The sequence below is a fragment of the Phyllostomus discolor genome, chromosome 7 (genome assembly GCF_004126475.2).
Source record: "Phyllostomus discolor isolate MPI-MPIP mPhyDis1 chromosome 7, mPhyDis1.pri.v3, whole genome shotgun sequence".
Taxonomy (NCBI): Eukaryota; Metazoa; Chordata; class Mammalia; order Chiroptera; family Phyllostomidae; genus Phyllostomus; species Phyllostomus discolor.
The window spans coordinates 8471152-8488469 of NC_040909.2; the positions used below are offsets into that span (position 1 = coordinate 8471152).

The 17318-nt window shown below is 52.3% G+C and overlaps 1 protein-coding gene across 2 annotated transcripts; it reads right to left on the minus strand.

Annotated features, from left to right (window-relative positions):
* Positions 1 to 405: 405 nt before the first annotated feature.
* On the minus strand, positions 406 to 15882 carry ACKR2 (atypical chemokine receptor 2). Of its 2 annotated transcripts, none has more exons than XM_028518644.2 (3): positions 15538 to 15859; positions 7829 to 7946; positions 406 to 1785 (listed from the first exon to the last, which is right to left on the minus strand). In XM_028518644.2, exon 3 carries the CDS (start codon positions 1754 to 1756, stop codon positions 509 to 511), a length of 1248 nt encoding a protein of 415 aa, XP_028374445.1. In that variant the 5' UTR covers positions 1757 to 1785; positions 7829 to 7946; positions 15538 to 15859; the 3' UTR covers positions 406 to 508. The 2 variants fall into 2 exon arrangements, 1 of the variants encoding a protein (XP_028374445.1); XR_004904175.1 differs by lacking the exon at positions 406 to 1785 and adding an exon at positions 4974 to 5319 and having other exon boundaries at positions 15538 to 15882.
* Positions 15883 to 17318: the final 1436 nt, after the last annotated feature.

Here is a 17318-nt window from a genome sequence, read left to right on the forward strand (position 1 = left end):
AGACCCAGAGAGCATTGTTTTAAAAGATTTAATTTATTGATTTTTAGAGAAAGGGGAAGGGAAGGAGAAAGAGAGGGAGAGAAACACCAATGTGTGGTTGCTTTTCATGTGTCCCCTACTGGGGACCTGGCCTGCGACCCAGGCATGTGCCCTGACTGGGATCGAACCGGTGACCATTTGGTTTGCAGGCTGGCACTCAGTCTAACGAGCTGTACCAGCCAGGGCCCAGAGAGCATTTTGATGGTTCCCCGATGGGAGGCGGGTGTGGGGGAATGAATAAAGAGCTGAGGGGATTAAGAAGTACAAAGAGGTATTTAAGGAAACTGGTCCCTGGTTCCAAAAAGGTTGGGGGCCACTACAATCGACGGTAGGAGGACATGACGATAGGAAACAGAGGCCAGCTGGGCAACTGTCACAGCAGTCCGGGGAGTGTGATGTCCTGGAAGGAGTCAGAGGATGCTGGTGATGGTCGAGAGCTGAAAACTGACCGCTGGGTTTAGCAACATCGTCAGTGAGGCCCTTGGAGGGAACTTGGGTGAATGCCCAGCTGAGCTGGGTCCCATCCGTTCTCATCAGGCTGTGGCATGGCCACTTGGGTTTCCTTTTCCCCCACACCCTCTTTGTTGGGGGAGTCCTCCACCTGCCTCTCCCCAAGGTCATTCACGCTGGTCATTTCTTCTTGGCCGGTGAGGTTGCTACTCTCACAACAGCTGGACAGTGGGGTCTGGGGAGGGCAAGGTGCCTGGTGCCGCCCACACACAGTGGCCAGGGAAGCCTTCAGGTACTGGCCGAAGCAGCGGACGGAGAAGGCGTAGAGGACAGGCGTGAGGCAGCAGTGAAAGAAGGCGATGGTCTCTGTTACCTGCAGTGCATAATCCAGGTACTTGCTGGCCTTGCAGTCCCATAAGACTTTCAGGTCCATCAGCGAGTGCAGAAACAAGACGAGGTTGTACGGGAACCACAGCATGAAGAAGGCCACCACCAGGGCAAAGGCTATCTTCAGAGCCCGGCCCCGGCCTGGGGGCTTCAGCCTGACCAGGACCAAGGTGATTCGGGAATAGAAGAAGATCATGGCAAGGAGTGGGAGGAGAAACCCCAGAATGTTCTGCTGGAAGCGCAGAAAGAGCTTCCAGAAGGTCCCGTGCCCCCCGAAATCCGGGTAGCAGTGCCACACACCCTTGGGGTATTCGTGTGTCTGCACGAAGACCATGTCAGGGATGGAGACAGCCAGGGCCACAGCCCAGACCACGATGACAAGGACCCAGCGCTTGACCCGGGTCCTCAGCCTGTGGTGGGCCTGAGCGTGGACGATCTCTAGGTACTTGTCCAGGCTCATGCAGCTAATGAAGAAGATGCCACTGTAGAGGTTGATGGTATAGAGGATGCTCACCGCCTTGCACAGAAAGCTCCCGAAGACCCAATGCCAGGCCACAGAGATGACCCAGAAGGGCAGGGTCACCACGAACAGGAGGTTGGAGATAGCCAGGTTCAACAGGTAGACCTCTGTCATCCGCCTGCGAGGCACATACCGCAGCAAGACCACTAGGAGAAGGAGGTTCCCGCCCAGGCCCAGCGCAAAGACCAGGCTGTAGAAGACCGGCAGGAAGACCCTGCTGAAGGACAGCACCTCGTCCTTCCTGCAGAGCAGGAAGGCCTCCAGGTCCAGGTAGTCCTCGTAGTCATAGAAGGAGCTGCTGTTCTCAGAACTGGCGACCTTGGTGGTGAGCAGCGGCTGGGAGGGGGCGGTGGTGGCCATGCCGGGAGGATCCGCCCAGTCCTGGAGCTCTGCCAACCAGAGAGTCGTGTGAGAGACAGACGGTGAAGCCGGGCAATCCCACTCGCTTAAACCCAATTTCTACCACCCTGGGAGGTCCAACAGGCCCCTCACAGCTACCACCCCTGCAGCCCAGCAAGTATGAGCCCAAGTGCAGGGAGCCGAGTCTGTCGCTGACTGTTTATGTCACCTTGGGCAAGTGGCTCAGCCTCGGGTGTTCTCTTAGTATCCACCTCTTTCATTATGGTTAACTTTTCTCCCTCACTGTTTGAAAAAAACTGGTACTGTCTTTCCTATTTTTCCTTATCATTTAGGGCTACCTATTCACCTATCTATTGTGTCTCCATACTCCTCCCCGTGTCTGGCTTGAATTATTCTTTGTGTAGCTTATGTTTGGTTTTTAAATGAGAGCTTCTCTTCAATGGGGCCTGTTTTCTCTCTACATGTCTGGGGTGCCCACTCTGGCTTTGAGCTTTCTTTCCTTCCCTCCCCTGAGAATTTCCCTAGCTTTTATTTAAAGACTTCTGGTTATAAATACTGTTTTACATCAACACTTTCTTTTATATTTTATGTTTTATTTGAACCAGAATGTTTAGGTGTGTAGCAGAAAGTTGTGACCTATTATGTTGACAGACTCAGAACAGCTAAACTTTTCCATCCCTCAGTTTCCCCAGCACCTACTCGTGGGTTCTTGTGAGGCTTAAGTATTCACGTGAAGTGCTTCAAGTGCTACGAAGAGTGCCCAGAACATAGTAGGGGCTCAATAAATGGCAGTTTAAATTACTGCTTTACTCAGACCTGAGTCGACCACCCTCCTGCCAGCCTCTCCTCCTCGCCTGTGTCTGTCTATCTGAGTGGCATCACCGACTCCTCTGGCACCTAAGACCGAAATGTGTGCGGCATCTCAGGTTCCTTCCTCACCGCCCTCACCACCACCCAACTGCCTTGGGAAAAATGGCCAGTCTGTAAAAACATAGACATGGTATTCTTTGACTAAAACGAAGACAAGTGTACTGTACACACAGGAGTTGAAAGAGATGAGAGGGAAAAGCCAGGGAATGACAGGCGCAGGATTCCAGATGGCGGCTGCCCGGGCAGGAGAAACGAGAGGTGTTAGAAATGGGTGAGAAATAGAGGCGGGAGGAACCTGTTGATCTGATCCAAGTGCCTTTACTTGATGCTGTGCTGAGAGGCGGCTGAGTCGGGATCGACTTCAGCACCAGAAGAAGGCAAGAGTGGGGGTTTTAAAAGGAAAAGCGTGGGGTTTGGGGGCGGAGGTAGGGGAGGGGTTAGTCTCTTGTTCTTCCAGGCATGTGCCTCAGGGTTCCAGGGTTAGGCAACCCAGGACAATGGGTTAGACAAAGGCCGGGCTGTTCTCAGGTACAGGAGGGTCAGTCTGGCCAACCGGCCACCATCGCTGGTGCCAGGTGTCTATTGTGCGCGGTGGGAGAGAGTTGGGAGAAAGCTGCAGGCTCCCAAGTGAGTCAGAACAACTGAGTCATAGGCAGGCCCGAGGGTTGGAGACTGGCCTGAATGGGTTGGGAGCAGTCTGGCAGGCTGGGGAATTGGCCTGACCTCTTCATTCCAGACTGCTTTTTATTATGTTTTCAAAGCTGGGGGTAAATGACCAAAGGTCTGTCTTCTGGAACTGCTTCCTGCTGGGAAGGGTCGTAGAGCTGTCCCTAAGCCATCTCCATGAGCTGTGCTTGCACTGCCCTGGTTGATAATGTTGCAGGACGAGTACCGCCCCGATTTATCTTTTGAACTGCTCCAGCCTGGAAGATACACACTTTACAAGCAGGTCAAAGATACATGGTCTGAGCATCAGGAGAGGAGTATTGAGAAGAGGGGTCCCAGGATAGGCAGTAGCCAGGTCATGCTGGAGAGCCAGGAGTGAGGATTTATGGAAGGACTCAGATTCTTGATTTCAGAAGCAGACTCCAGTATACCCTGAATGTTTTGTTGGGCCTGACCTGATTTGCTAACGTAGAAACAGCACTCTTCTCTGAGGTATAGACATGTCCCTCCTTCTGATGCTGTGAGTAGGTCTAGGGCTCTTCGGCTTGGAAGGGCTACCCCTGCTAGGGAGTCCAGGTGTTTCTGGAGAGCAGCTAGGGTTTCCCCTGTCTCAGTAAGTGCCTCTGCTGTTTCTAGAGATAACTGGTAATGAATACCTAGGGAGGTGCCCCAGCCAAGGAGTGGACTCCTAGCAATGCTATTATGGGAATCAACAGGCTGGCCCTTTTTCCATGAGTGTCCCTGACCCCTAAGGGGAAAGGGGAGTGAGGCATTTTCCCACGCAATTGATATGTCAGGAAGAATGTACCCCAGGGAGCAGATTCCTGTCCATTTGGGGGGGCAGGGTCCAATAGGCCCATGATCCACAAATCCAATATACCCACGAAGAGTGGTGGATTTCTGCAGAAACTCTGTCCTCTGTCCACAGAATGGGCTGGGTTTCTACTGAGACATATCTACCGCTAACCAGTGTTCTAGTCCTAGAGTATTTGGTGCCCTAGTAATCAAGTCCTTGTGCAGCTAGAGATGCTGGGACTAGGGGGTCAATGATGGGATTTGGGAAGGGTTGTTCTATAAGTTCAGAGTAGACAGAGCCCTGCTTTCTCCCAAAATGAACCGCCATGGTGCGATCTCAGTGTAGGGGGATAGTCCTGGTCCTTCTGGGAAAGAAGATTGAAGAAGTTAACTTTTCTGGCTGGCCTGCGTTGCAGTAGGTGGATGTCTGTGTTGGGATGGTGCCAGTGAGAGCTGCAGGTCATGGGAAGAGAATATGTAAGAAAGCAGTTTCGTCTCCTGGATTCTGGGTTCCGACGACCCCAAGGCTTGGTAACCAGGTTAGGGAGAGTCTCGAGACATTTCTGAGAGGGGGTTGTGGGATTACGAAGCTCCATTGGCACTGGTTTGGCTTAAGTGAGCCAACCAGGGTTCCCTCACTCCTTGGACTTGTGAAGCAGAAGGGAAAGGTGGTGTGCAAGTGATTGATGACGTGCAAGAATAGGGGACCCTTGGGACAGTGCCAATCGTGGGCAGAAAAGGTGTCTGGTAACTGATTTTGGTAGTGTCTGGTAACCTGAGGCCCCAAGCATCCGTGTGGGTGGTTGTGGAGTCCAGACGGCAAGAGACATTACCCCACTGACCGGGCAGGGTAATGACCCCGGGTGGGGCAACCCACGCCAGGGGCTGGACATACCCCCAGCTACAGGTGGAGAGGCAAGGCCAGCAGGAGTAATTCAACTTTAAGAAGTGGGCTATAGGGACCACTATGTTGGAAGAGGGGTCTGGGAAGGGTGAATAAGAGAGAGGAGGGAGTAAGAGTAAGAAAATGCCAGCTAGGGTCAATCTAATTCTAGCCACATGGAAACTAGCTCCCAGGAATAGTCCTGGACATCCTCCAGAGGAAGGCATCCCACGGTACTTGGAGTATGTCCTGTTCGGTGGAGTGCTGTGGTGCTCCCTCAGCTGGGATGCTTACGCAGAGGTCACAGAAGGCCTGGCCGCTAGCTGACGGGGGGGAATCCTTACTGCTCCTGGAAAAGCGAGGGGTGTGCATCATGTGGGGCATGTGGGGGGTGCAGAGAGCTCCTCAAAGGACAAGGACCGTTATAATAATAGCAGTGAGCAACAGGAGGAGGCAAAGGAGATGCTCGAGAGTTTCCGCATTGCTCATATAGGGGGACACATTCCGGTCGGGTCCCTAAGGAGAGTGGTGTGGTTTATTTCTTCCTTCTGCTCCAGACCGTTGATTTCAGTCCCAGTTTCCTTCCCTTCACGGTTGGTTCCCTGTATGTTTTTCTTTATTTCACTCTTTATAGCCTTCACTTTTTCCCTCTATTTTGCAACCCTACTCAACCATTTCTGTAGGCATCCTGATTACCCGTGTTTTGAACTCTGCATCTGATAGGTTGGCTATCTCTTCATTGCTTAGTTCTCTTTTTGGAGCTTTGTTCTGTTCTTTCATTTGGGCCATATTTTTTTGTCTTGGCGCACCTGTTATGTTGTAAGGGGTGGAGCCTTAGATATTCGCCAGGGTGGGACAGCCCATGTCACTGCACTGTATGTGGGGAAGTGGTCAGAGAGGGAACAATGCCGCCTGCTTGGCTCTTGGCTGGCTTTCAGTCACTTACCCCGCTACCCACTAGCAAATTGGGACCTTCTGGTGCTGGTTCCCGGGTGGGTGGGTTTGTGTACATTCTAGGGTCTCTCTAACGAATTCTCCTGAGAGGCTGGGAGTTTCTCCCTCTGCCACAACCCCCACAGGTTTTCACAGTCAGAGATTTCGAGGCTTTATTTCCCCACACTGGAACCGTGGGTTGCATGGTCTCTCTCACTCCCCAGTTGTTCCTCCCAGTGTATCCACATGCAAATGTAGGACTGCCTGGTCCGCCAGCCTCTGCCTTACCCACCCGGTCCTCCAGTCACCTTGCCACTACACTCATCCTCTCTGAACCTGCCTGCCCGGCTCTGCCCCTCCTACCAGTCTTATGTTTCTTCTTTAACTCCTTGGTTGTCGGACTTCCATACAGTTCAATTTTCTGGCAGTTCTGCTTATTTTTATTTTTTGGTTTTAAATTTGTTGTTGTCTTTCCTCTGGCTGTGTGAGGAGACAAAGGGTAGCTACCTACGCCTCCATCTTGGCCAGAAGTCCTCAAGATTGAATTATGTAATACATTCAATGCCAGTTTATATTCCTTTTGTGAATGACGTATTGTTTTAATGAGCGGGATTCTCATTTTACCAACGGTTCTAATAGTAACAATTCTAGCTTTTTACATAGATGCGGTTAACATTTTCCCCAGCCCTTCCTGATAGAAGTTTTGTGTATTTTTTTCCAGGTGGGATTTTGAAATCAGTGTTGATGCTTCTGGTTTCCTTGACACTGTGATCTCAGAGCGGATGGGAATATCCAGTGCTGTGGAGGCGGGGCCTCTCCCAGGGGAACCCTGACGTCCTCCCACTCCTTGTCCCACCCTCGGGCTCCTGGCATGGCGTCTGGGCCAGATATTTGCGAAAGCCACACGCACACACACACACACACACACACACACCCTATCGACACCCCAGGGGCTCAGAGTGGGTGGCTTTCTCCAGGGCCAGGCTGTGCTCTTGACTGGCCTGAGGAACCCGGTCCTGTGTCTTCCTTTCCTGGTCTTCCATTCTGCCCGTGCACCTGGTCTCCTGCCCCTGAGCCTCTCCCTTTTCTGGGCAGCCGGAAGGACACCCCCAAGACGTGGCTGGGAGTCTGTGAGCTGCTGGGGCTTGAAGGGGGAAACGCTCTGCTGTGCTTGGGCCCGATTAGGGTTTCTTCGTCAGGAGCTGTCCCTGATCAAACACCAGCAGTTCTGGTCTGTCAGCTCTGAACTTGGACCTGACATGGGTTTGCAAAGTCCTTGACTTTTGCTTTAACAAACAACCAAGCCTGATGGTCGCTTTGATCAAAGCTGGATGTCAGCACAGCGGGCTCTAGGTTGGACCACACCACCTAGAACATGCTGTTCCCTCGCCTCTCGGGGCCTCCTGACTTTTCACTCTGGGACTGAGGCCACCAGCCCTTCCCATCGCTGTCATCAACAACAGCAACCACACCCCCATGGAGACCCGGGATCTGGCCAGGCACCTTCATACCCACTAGGGCAGTCCTGCAAGGCAAACCGGGAAGGAGCTGTCAGCACCATTTAACCTAGGGCATAGCAACTTCTTCATGATCTCATAGGAAGTCACTGGCTGAGCTGCAGCTGAACCCTGGGTCTGCAGACGGCAGGAACAGTGTGTTGTCCCCAGTCCGTCTTGTCCTTGGCCTCTGCTCTGACCCATCCAGCTTACAGAGAGGGGCCACCTCAGGGAGGTGTGATTTGGGCTCAGGAGGTCTCGGCTGACCAGGACGTTGCCCTCCTTGGCTGGCCCAGCCTCTACAGAGTCCACCATCGATGCCTCAAAGGCTTTACTGAGCAAAGCAAAACGCGGCCTCCCCGTGGTCCACAGGTAACGGCCTCCCAAAAGTGTCCACATCCTAATCTCCGAGACCTGTGAATATGTTACCTTGTCTGTCAGCAGTGCCTTCACAGACGTGATCAGGTTAACGGCCTCGAGACAGAGAGGGTGTCCTAGATTATCCAATGTAATCACAGATGTCCTCGTAGGGAGGAGGCAGGAACACCTGAGTCAAAGATGGGGTGATGGAAACGGACGTCAGAGTAACGCAGTTAAAGACAACGGTTCTCTGGGAGCTGGGACAGATGAGGCACAGACCTCCCCCTGACCCACTTCAGACTTCTGACCTCTAGAACAGCAAGGTGATAAATGTGGGTTGTTTCAAACCACCGATTTTGTGGTATGTAATACAGGGGCAACAGGTAATATACCTGCTGTGACCTTTCGTGCCCTAAGCATCTCAGACCGAGGGAGTGGGAGAGCATCGTGTCCACCTCCATCAACTGACATGCGGGGAAACTGAGGCTCAAAGAAGGGGAACAACTGGTGCAAAGATACAGTGAGGAGTCAGTGGCTGGGCTGAGCCATGAACCCATGGTCCTGCCTGCCCTTAGGTCTCTGTGACCCACACCCCCGCCCCGAGCTGTCCTTCTAACCCCATTCTGGTTTTTCCTTTGTTTTGTTTTCGCTTTTCCTAATTGCCTGGATTCACTTAGTTTACCCAGCAACACCTTAAGTGTAATGAATGGAGGTATCAGCTATTCACATGCTAGTATGAATTAGCAGGTAGTAAGGCCACCCCCAAAGCAGCTCCGTAGTAGAACTTCTGGAGAATCCAAAGAACTATATGCAGGCTACAGTGGGAGGCTTTAAAGAGGCCCCAAGGGATAGCAAGGGCAAGGTCAGCTGAGCTTCCCCTGCAAGGAAGCCAAGGGCACAGAGGCAAACCATATCTTGTCTCTAGGGCAACAATGGCGTCCTCCTGATGAATGCCTGAGGCTGCTGGCCTGGGCTGGCTCCAGCTTTGACTTAGCAAGAATCTCTGGCCAGAGAGTCCTGTGTCCTCCTGAGGACCTCCAGGCCTCTCCGAGAAGTCTCCGTTGAGGGCGTGAGAGAGAGGATAAGGCTCCGTCCATCTAGACAGGAAGGCAGCCATGTCCGTTGGATTCCTTCTATGAGCTACACACTCACGTGCAATTTTGCATCTAATCCTAACCACAGCCCTGGGAAGTGGCGTTCCTGTGGTCCCCATTTTCCAGATGAGGAAACTTGATATCTGGAGAGATGAAGCCCCAGTGTCCACGGTTTTGCAACAGCCAGTGATGGACCCAGGACTAGACAGCCCAAACAACACGAGGTGGATCTGAGCGACCCTTTCCTCCCAGCTGCCCTTTCAACACGGACCGCACTTGGATGTCAAGGATGAGCCTCTGACTGCAGGACTTCTGGCCTCAGCAACGAGCGGCAGAGAAGTTTCAAAGTCAGTCACGACTTGGAGCCAGCCCATACGGGCCTGCCAGAGCCAGCTGTGCCGCATCTGGGAGGCGTTCAGCCAACAGCCATGGAATTAACCAATTCTACTTTCACTGACGGCACGTTGGTAGCCAGAAGGGGATCGTGGTGGGAATGTTCACACCGTGGCCTGTGCTGCAAACCGGAGCTGCCCTTCTCCTGCACGTGCCCCGCACCCCACCACCTTTACCAGCACAGCCCTTATCGGGACCCCGTGGAGCTGGACCGCACCCTGTCTCTGTCTCCCACCACCTTCCCTCTCCCACCTCCCACAGCAGTCCCACAGCTGCCCTCCTCCTGAGCCGAGAGCTCGAGGACGGGGTCACAGGTAGGTCCCCTCACAGGTGTCCTTGGCACGCCCATGCAGAGAGTGCTGGCCACAGTGCAGCTGAGACTGGTGAACAAATAAACAATATTGAAAGTGACCCCAGAGGCCACGCCAGCCTTCAAAAATACAAAACCAAAACTAACATTTGAGATCACTCCTAGTGGACAGTAATTTCTGCTGGCTTCTTGACAACTTAAAAGTCATATCCTTTAAAATGTACCCTGAACCCTCCCTTCCCAGAAGCCTGCTAGGGCCACTGGCCCAGTGTGACCCCTGCCCCCGCCCCCCCAAGCCCTCACAGGAGGTCACTTGCCAGCCTCGGTATCCACCTCCTGAAAGCAGAGCCATCTTTTAAGGGTCCCTTGGCCTCCTGTGATAGACAGATGTCTCCCAGGGTTGCTGGCAGCGGAGACGCACTCACCCAAGGATCCTGGGGTTAATCAGTGTGGCCACCTCTCCCCTCCCTTCTCTCCACTCACTCTTTCCTCCCCTGGTGTTCTGCCTCCCCCACCGCACCCAGGACACAGCTGAGCCAAGACCCTCCTGGAAGTCCTTTTCTCAGCCCAGGCCGGCTCTGCCCCAGCAGGCTTGGGAGCCCGTGACCGTGCAGCGTGACCGGCCCAGAGCTCCCACTGTTTCCACTTGAGTCACGTTCAAATGCCACGTCTGGCTGGTGCAGCCTCCCTGGACCAGGGTCACGTCACGGCATGTGTCTTGGGGCCACCCCCACTCCCTCCCACACAGTCCTCCTGAAGCAGGCGAGGGCACCTGAGGGACGGAGTCCCAGGGCCTGGACAGGGCCCTGCCCCGGTTTGGGGTGGGCCCGCCTCTGCCTGTACCTCCGGCATTTCCATCCCGTGGTCCCAGCCTGGCTGTGGCTGGGACCGTGGAGGCAGGAGTTGTGACATTACTCACACTCCGACCACAGGGTCTGGCTGCAGAGAGCGCTCTGGTGTGGGGGCACTAGAGGCAGAAAACCTGCCTTTGGGGGGGGACTGGTGACAGTGTTGTGCTCTCTAGTTCCCTCCCTCTGGGATTGGGGACACACAAGGGACCAAACTGTCCCGGGCATACAGCAAAAACAACAGCGATAGTAACACCCGCCACTTACACGGCGCTTACTATGGGCCAGGCTCTGTTCCCAGCACTTTACATGCATCGATTCATTTTCCCTTGCAATAACACTTCGAGGCAGACACTCTGACTACCTCTGTCTTACCTGGGAGGAAACTGAGTCACAGAGAGGCTAAGGAACTTCCCTAAGGCCACATAGCTGGTCAGTGGCATAGCTGAGGTGGGAAACCGGGCCCCCAGTCTGGGCTAGCGTGTTCAAAAACAGGGGAGAAGGAAGGGGACCGGCGGTGGAGGAGAGGCAGACGGCCGGGCTGCTGCCATCCAGGATGCCAGAACAGAAGGCCAGCTGGGAGGCAGATGCTGTGCGGATGGAAAACAGGAAAAGGAAGTGACAGACACGTGAGAAAGGTATGAGGAAAGAAAGCCAGTGCCACGAGAAGGACCGCGGGGGGAGGACTTGTGAGTGACCAGCTCGGACGGAGCAGGGCTGGGTCTCCGCTTCCCCACTCAGGTTGCCCTGCCGGCCCTCGGACAGAGCCGCGGTTTCTGTCCAGGAGCCCCTGCCTTCCACCAGCCCATGCGCTCACCCATAAAACAAACACAGCCGAGGATTTTGTGAGGATTAAGCCTGACGCAATCATATAGCAGCCACCACCATGGGACCCTGACAGGGTGCTGGGCGCTGGGGCAAGGGGGTTTGCAGGTATTAAGTTACTTATCATCTCATGTACCTTATGGAGGTTAAATACTGTTATTAGCCCAGATTTACAGCGGAGGACACGGGCATGGAGCTCATAGGGAATTGGCCCAGTGTCACGGAGCAAGTGAGTAGTGGAGCCAGGAACCGAAAGCCACAGTCCCGGCTCTCAAACACTAAGCGACATTACCGCTCAGAGAAAGCAGCGCGTGGCCCTGGACAGTTAGCTCCTTAGGCTGGACCGTCGTATGATACACCAAGATTGTGGGCTTGATCCCCGGTCAGGGGACATACAGGAAGCAACCAATGACGCTGAAATAGGCTAAACAACAAATCAATCTCTCTCTCTCCCTCTCTGTCAAATTAATAAATGGAAAAAAAAGTCAGTTGTGGCCCCATCCACCAAGCTCTATATGTACTTTAAGTATATTTTATTGACTATGCTATTACAGTTGTCCCATTTTTTTCTCCCCTTTGTTCCCCTCTACCTTGCACCCCCCTCACCAGCATTCCCCCCTTAGTTCATGTCCACGGGTCGTACATATAAGGTCTTTGGCTTCTCATTTCCTATTCTGTTCTTACCCTCCCTCTGTCTATTTTGTACCTACCATTTATGCTTCTTATTCCCTGTACCTTTTCCCCCGGCTCCCCCATCCCCTTCCCTGCTGATACCCCTCCATGTGATGTCCATTTCTGTGATTCTGTTCCTGTTCTAGTTGTTTGCTTACTTTTTGTTTTTTTTCTTTTTTAGGTTCAGTTCTTGAGAGTTGTGGGTTTGTTGTCCTTTTACTGTTCATAGTTTTGATCTTCTTTTTCTTAAATAAGTCGCTAACATTTCATATAATAAGGGCTTGGTGACAATGAACTCCTTTAACTTGACCTTATCTGGAAAGCACTGTCTGTCCTTCCATGCTAAATGAAAGCTTTGCAGGATAGAGCAGCCTTGGTTGTAGGTCCTTGTCTTTCATGACTTGGAATACTTCTTTCCAGCCCCTTCTTTCCTATAAAGTTTCTTTTGAGAAATCAGCTGACAGTCTTATGGGAACTCCTTTGTAGGTAACTGTCTTCTTTTCTCTTGCTGCTTTTAAGAGTCTCTCCTTCTCTTTGATCTTGGCTAATGTAATTATGATGTGCCTTGGTGTGTTTCTCCTTGGGTTCAACTTCTTTGGGACTCTCTGAGCTTCCTGGACTTCCTAGAAGTCTATTTCCTTTGCCAACTTGAGGAAGTTCTCCATTATTTGTTCAACTAAGTTTTCAATTTCTTGCTCTTCTTCTCCTTCTGGCACCCCTGTGATTTGGATGTTGGAACATTTTAATTGTCCTGGAGGTTCTAAGCCTCTCCTCATTTTTTTTGGAATTGTTTCTTCATTCCATTCTGGTTGAATGTTTATTTCTTCCTTCTGTTCCAAATTGTTGATTTGAGTCCCAGTTTCTTTCCCTTATTTCCTTTTGCATAGCCTTCACTTTTCCTCTATTTTGTGACTGTATTCAACCATTTCTATAGGCATCCTGATTACCAGTGTTTTGAACTCTGCTTCTGATAGGTTGGCTATCTCCTCATTGCTTAGCTCTTTTTCTGGAGTTGATCTGTTCTTTCATGTGGGCCATATTCCTTTATCTTGGTGCACCTGTTACGTTGTAAGGGGTGGAGCTTCAGATATTCACTGGAGCGGGGCAACTCACGTTCACTGCTTTGTGGTGCTGTATGTGGGGGAGGGGTCAGAGAGGGAACAGTGCCACCTGCTCAGCTCTCAGCAGGCTTTCAATCACTTCCCCTGCTACTCACAAGTAAACTGGGCCCTTCTGGTGCTGATTCCAGGGTGGGTGGGTTTGTGTACATTCTAGGACCCTGTTGGTCTCTCCGACACACTCTCCTGTGAGGCTTGGAGTTTCTCCTGCCACAGTAACCCCCACAGGTTTTTACAGGCTTTAGAGACTTTCTCTTGCTGCTCTGGAACCCTGGGTGGTATGGTTTGTCTCACTCTCCAGCTGTCCCTCCTGGTTTATCCGCACACAGAGGTGGGACTGCCAGCCACTGCATCACCTGCCCGGTCCTCTCCGCCCCAGCTGCCAGTCCGCCCCTCCTACTGGTCTGGACAAATGCTTCTTCTTTAACTCTTTGGTTGTCAGATTTCCTATTTCTATTTTCTGGCAGTTCTGGTTGTTTTTGTTTTTAATTTTTTTTGTTGTCCTTCTTTTAGTTGTGCAAAGAGGCACCTCCATCTTGGCCGGGAGCCCTCCATTTTGGCCGGAGGTCTATATGTACTAATGTACTTACTGCTCGCAACAACCTTATGGGCCAAGCACTATTATTCCTCTTTTACAAATGAGTAAATGAGGCTCAGAGAGGGGGAGTAATGTGCCCAAGACCACACAGCAAGTGGATTTCAAGACTGGAAATCAAGCCCCCGTAGCTGGCTCCGGAGCCTGTGTCCTGAACAGGCTGGGGCTGAGCCCTTTTCTTAGACCCACAAGAAGACAGCCGCCCTCTGCATGGTCCACCATGGAGACCATTGCATTAGGGTTCGGTGCAGTGTAAAAAATACAAGGAAAACAAGAGTAGCTAGCCTTGTTGTTTTCGCACTGCTCTGTACTCCCCAACGCCCTTTTGCATCCCAGTCCTTGCAGGTCCTCCTGGCTCCCTGGTGACGAGGCAGCAGGTGCCACCTCCCTGAATGCACAAGAAATCCAGAGCCACGCCACGAGCTAGGCAGAGCCGACCCTTCAGCTCTGACCACGGACTGCGTCCTGGACCCCTGAACAATCACTGTCTTTCTCTCTTCCCCTTGTAAACATGTATTTTTCCTAATTACAGTAGTGATACATGCCCAATGTAAAATATGCAGATCCAGGAAAAAATAGAAGAGAGGCTAAAAAACACCCCCATGACCCTAGACTCCCTTCCCACCCATTGTCATCTTGGAATGACCCTCGGGACCGTTTCGGTGTGTCTTGACTGTTTTCACGCCCAGAGCCCCGTCTGCTGCACTGAACCTCACTAGCTGTGCAGAATCAGAGTCTGGCTGGGAGAGAGTGGCCTTTTCCAGGCTCCAGCAGGGCAGGGTTCTCCCTGATTAACATGCTGCCTCCCGCTCCCTGGGGAATGTGAGGTCTGCCTCCTCCCCACAGCTCCCTGCGACCTCACATCATTCTTCAGTGCTTGTCTGGCTCTTATCAGGAAATGGGGATGTTTGTGACAGTGATAAATTACAAGGAAACCTCTCCTCCCAAAGCTTATTTCAGTGAATAAAAACTAAACAATCTTTGAGCCTGACTCTCCCAAGAGCTGCTGCAGCAAAAGAAACTGGGGTTTTCTCATCTTTCCCGAATTGTTCTTGCTTGTTAGCCTCTGTCATTGTTGCTTGAAAGTCTACCCCTGGAGCTCCCTGCATTTGTACCTCGGCATTATGCTGGTTCAGAATGAAACACCACCAACAGCCCCAGGGAGCGTGGCACACTCAGCATGGCACAGCATGGAAGGACAGACAGCATAGATTAGTCCACTTCTTAATGGCTGAGTAGCCCTGGGGAAATTACTTAACCTCTCTGAGCCTTAGTTTTCTCACCTATAAAATGCCTCCTTTGTGGAGCTTTTATAATAAATGAATGCACAGCCAATAACTATTGGTTCCCATCCTGACTTAGGTTTTTCCCTTCCAGCCCCTAAAATGACACTTGGCTCCATCTGGCATGGATAAGGGGGGATCCTGGGACTGTTTGGGGGTAGAAGGAGAGGCAGAGATTTGGGGGGCACAGTCATGAGAAGATGGGGAGCACAAGGAAAGACTGTGGATGTATGCAAAATATCACAGAGCTGGGGAACTTTTGCCCCGGGAGGGGGGAACCCTTAAAAACCATCTTATCTGTGCCCGTTATAGTACAGCTGGGACACTGAGGTCCAGAGAGGGGAGTACATGTCCAAGGTTGCCCAGCCACATCTGATACCGACGCTCAGGGACTGTCAGATTCCACAAAGCAGACTGGCAGAGCTGGAGTCGAGCTGGGAAGGGGCCAGCAGACCACCTCACTCCCCAGTCGCTGGGGCAATTGCCCCAACAGACGCCCTAGAGAGAAAGCTCCAGAGTGACCCCTGGTAACACCTCCCTCTCCCCTACACATTGCCCCGTGTTCCAGGCCACTGGATCCCATGTCTCCCTGCCGTCCCTGGGCAGGACCCACCCCACTCGGAAAGTGGCCATCACATACCAGAGCCAGATCCGCTTGCCTGGAGATGTGCACCCAGCGCGCGGGAGGACAGCAGCAGCGCCTGGGTCCTTCGCACTCAGGGAAGTGCAGGCTGTGCTCTTCCTCCTAAGCTCTTCCGCCCTCCGGACATCCCCTGCACATCCTGATTTAAGGCTCAAAGCCCCCGTTGTGCTGCCGCAGCCCAGCCTGGCTGCACAGACACAGACTGTTTTCTCTGGCTGAAAATAAGCCCAGCTTGGCTGGGGCCCAGCGGCTCAGTTGGTTAGAGCATCGTCCCGATACCCTCGGTTGCAGTTTTGACTCTGGGTCAGGGCTTATATAGGAAATGTCTCTCTCTCCCTCTTCGTCTTCCTTCCTCCCTCTCACTTTCTCTCTCAAATAGCGTTATTGGTAAACACGCCTCCAACCACACTTCTCGGGAAAGATTACTAGCATTTTCCAAGCTGGGGAGTAGCCACAGTCTGGGGAAGATGGAATCTGTGGGTTATACGGACCCCAGATGGTCTGCTCGTCCCAAAGCTCATCCCAGTGCCTATGGGGCAGTGGGCTGGAGCGACAAAGAATTTGCGAGCCAGTGGGACTTTCTCCCTGTCTGTTGATTTTTGGAAGGGCTTTGGTTTCCTAGCTGCAGCTATACAGCTGGCTCACTAGGGGATGGCGTCTAACGGGATGTCTGGTCCTGGAGGGCCTCGTGCTGCGTGGGCCTGAACCACGTGGCCTCGTGTGTTCACCTTACCCACCTCCTGTGCCTCCTGTATGTGCCCGCATGCACACACACACACAAGTTTGTATCCCCCGGAGTGTCTCCTGCCATCCCAGGAGGCTTTTCTGCTGTGCACAGTCCCCAAAGAGCAGATGCAGAAGGCTGTGCCTGGACTTCCCCCGGAGCTGTCCTGCCTCCCCAGGCCAAGGTGCGTTACAAGGAGCAGCTTGAGAAACCACGGAACACTGACTGGGTAGCGTGTCGAACTGTCAGAGCCGGCGTCCCTTCCTGCTTTGGGATGGCTGTGTTTCATCCACTGGGCTTGCCCTTTCTGCATAGTTGCTTTCTGCCCAGATCCTACCTGTCCTTCAAAGTCCCAGAGAGACCTAGCAGCTCGGCAAGTGATTCCTGAATAAAAACCATGGCTTGGTGCCCTGAATCGCACGGGAAGAAGATTGAAATGTGACAGCACCTTCCCACCTCTCCCTTGCTGACATCTCTGTGAGTTTAAGAGGCAGAGTCTTGGTCCCGGATATTTTTTCCCCTGCTTCTGCCTTGCCTCTTATAACACGTCTGTGCTCTCTTTGTACACTCCTGTTCTAAGGAATCCCAGAACCTAGGGTCCCCAAGGCTGGTCAGTCAGGCAGCCAGAGAATTTCCCTCCTCTAAGTCGCAGAAAACACTCCATGCCTGGTCAGCAGGAAGCAGTTACAGAATTAGGATACTTATCTCTAGTCCCTCAAGGATGAGAAGTAACGAATCTCAAGGCGGGGGACTGTTAGAGAGGACAAGGGTCTCAAAGTCTGGGCAGTTCTTACTAAATACATTCTTGCCAAATGTTAAAATGTAATACATTGTTTTGTAGATGCAGCTGTAAACACCATGAGCTTGACAGGAACTCAACCTGCTGAGTGTAGCCAACTAGGAAGAAGAAATCAACATGCAATTCATGAGTGTATATAAGCAATGGTTAAGTCTCCCTTTGGGGAGACAAAGCTTTGGATATAAATCCTGTCTCCTTTATTTGCTGCAAGTAAATGAAACTACCTTGTGACAACCACGTCTCCTTGAACAGAAC

What these genes read in the sequence shown, in the direction of transcription:
- ACKR2 (XM_028518644.2), bottom strand. Translation starts at nt 1,756, where the DNA reads ATGGCCACCACCGCCCCCTCCCAGCCGCTGCTCACCACCAAGGTCGCC.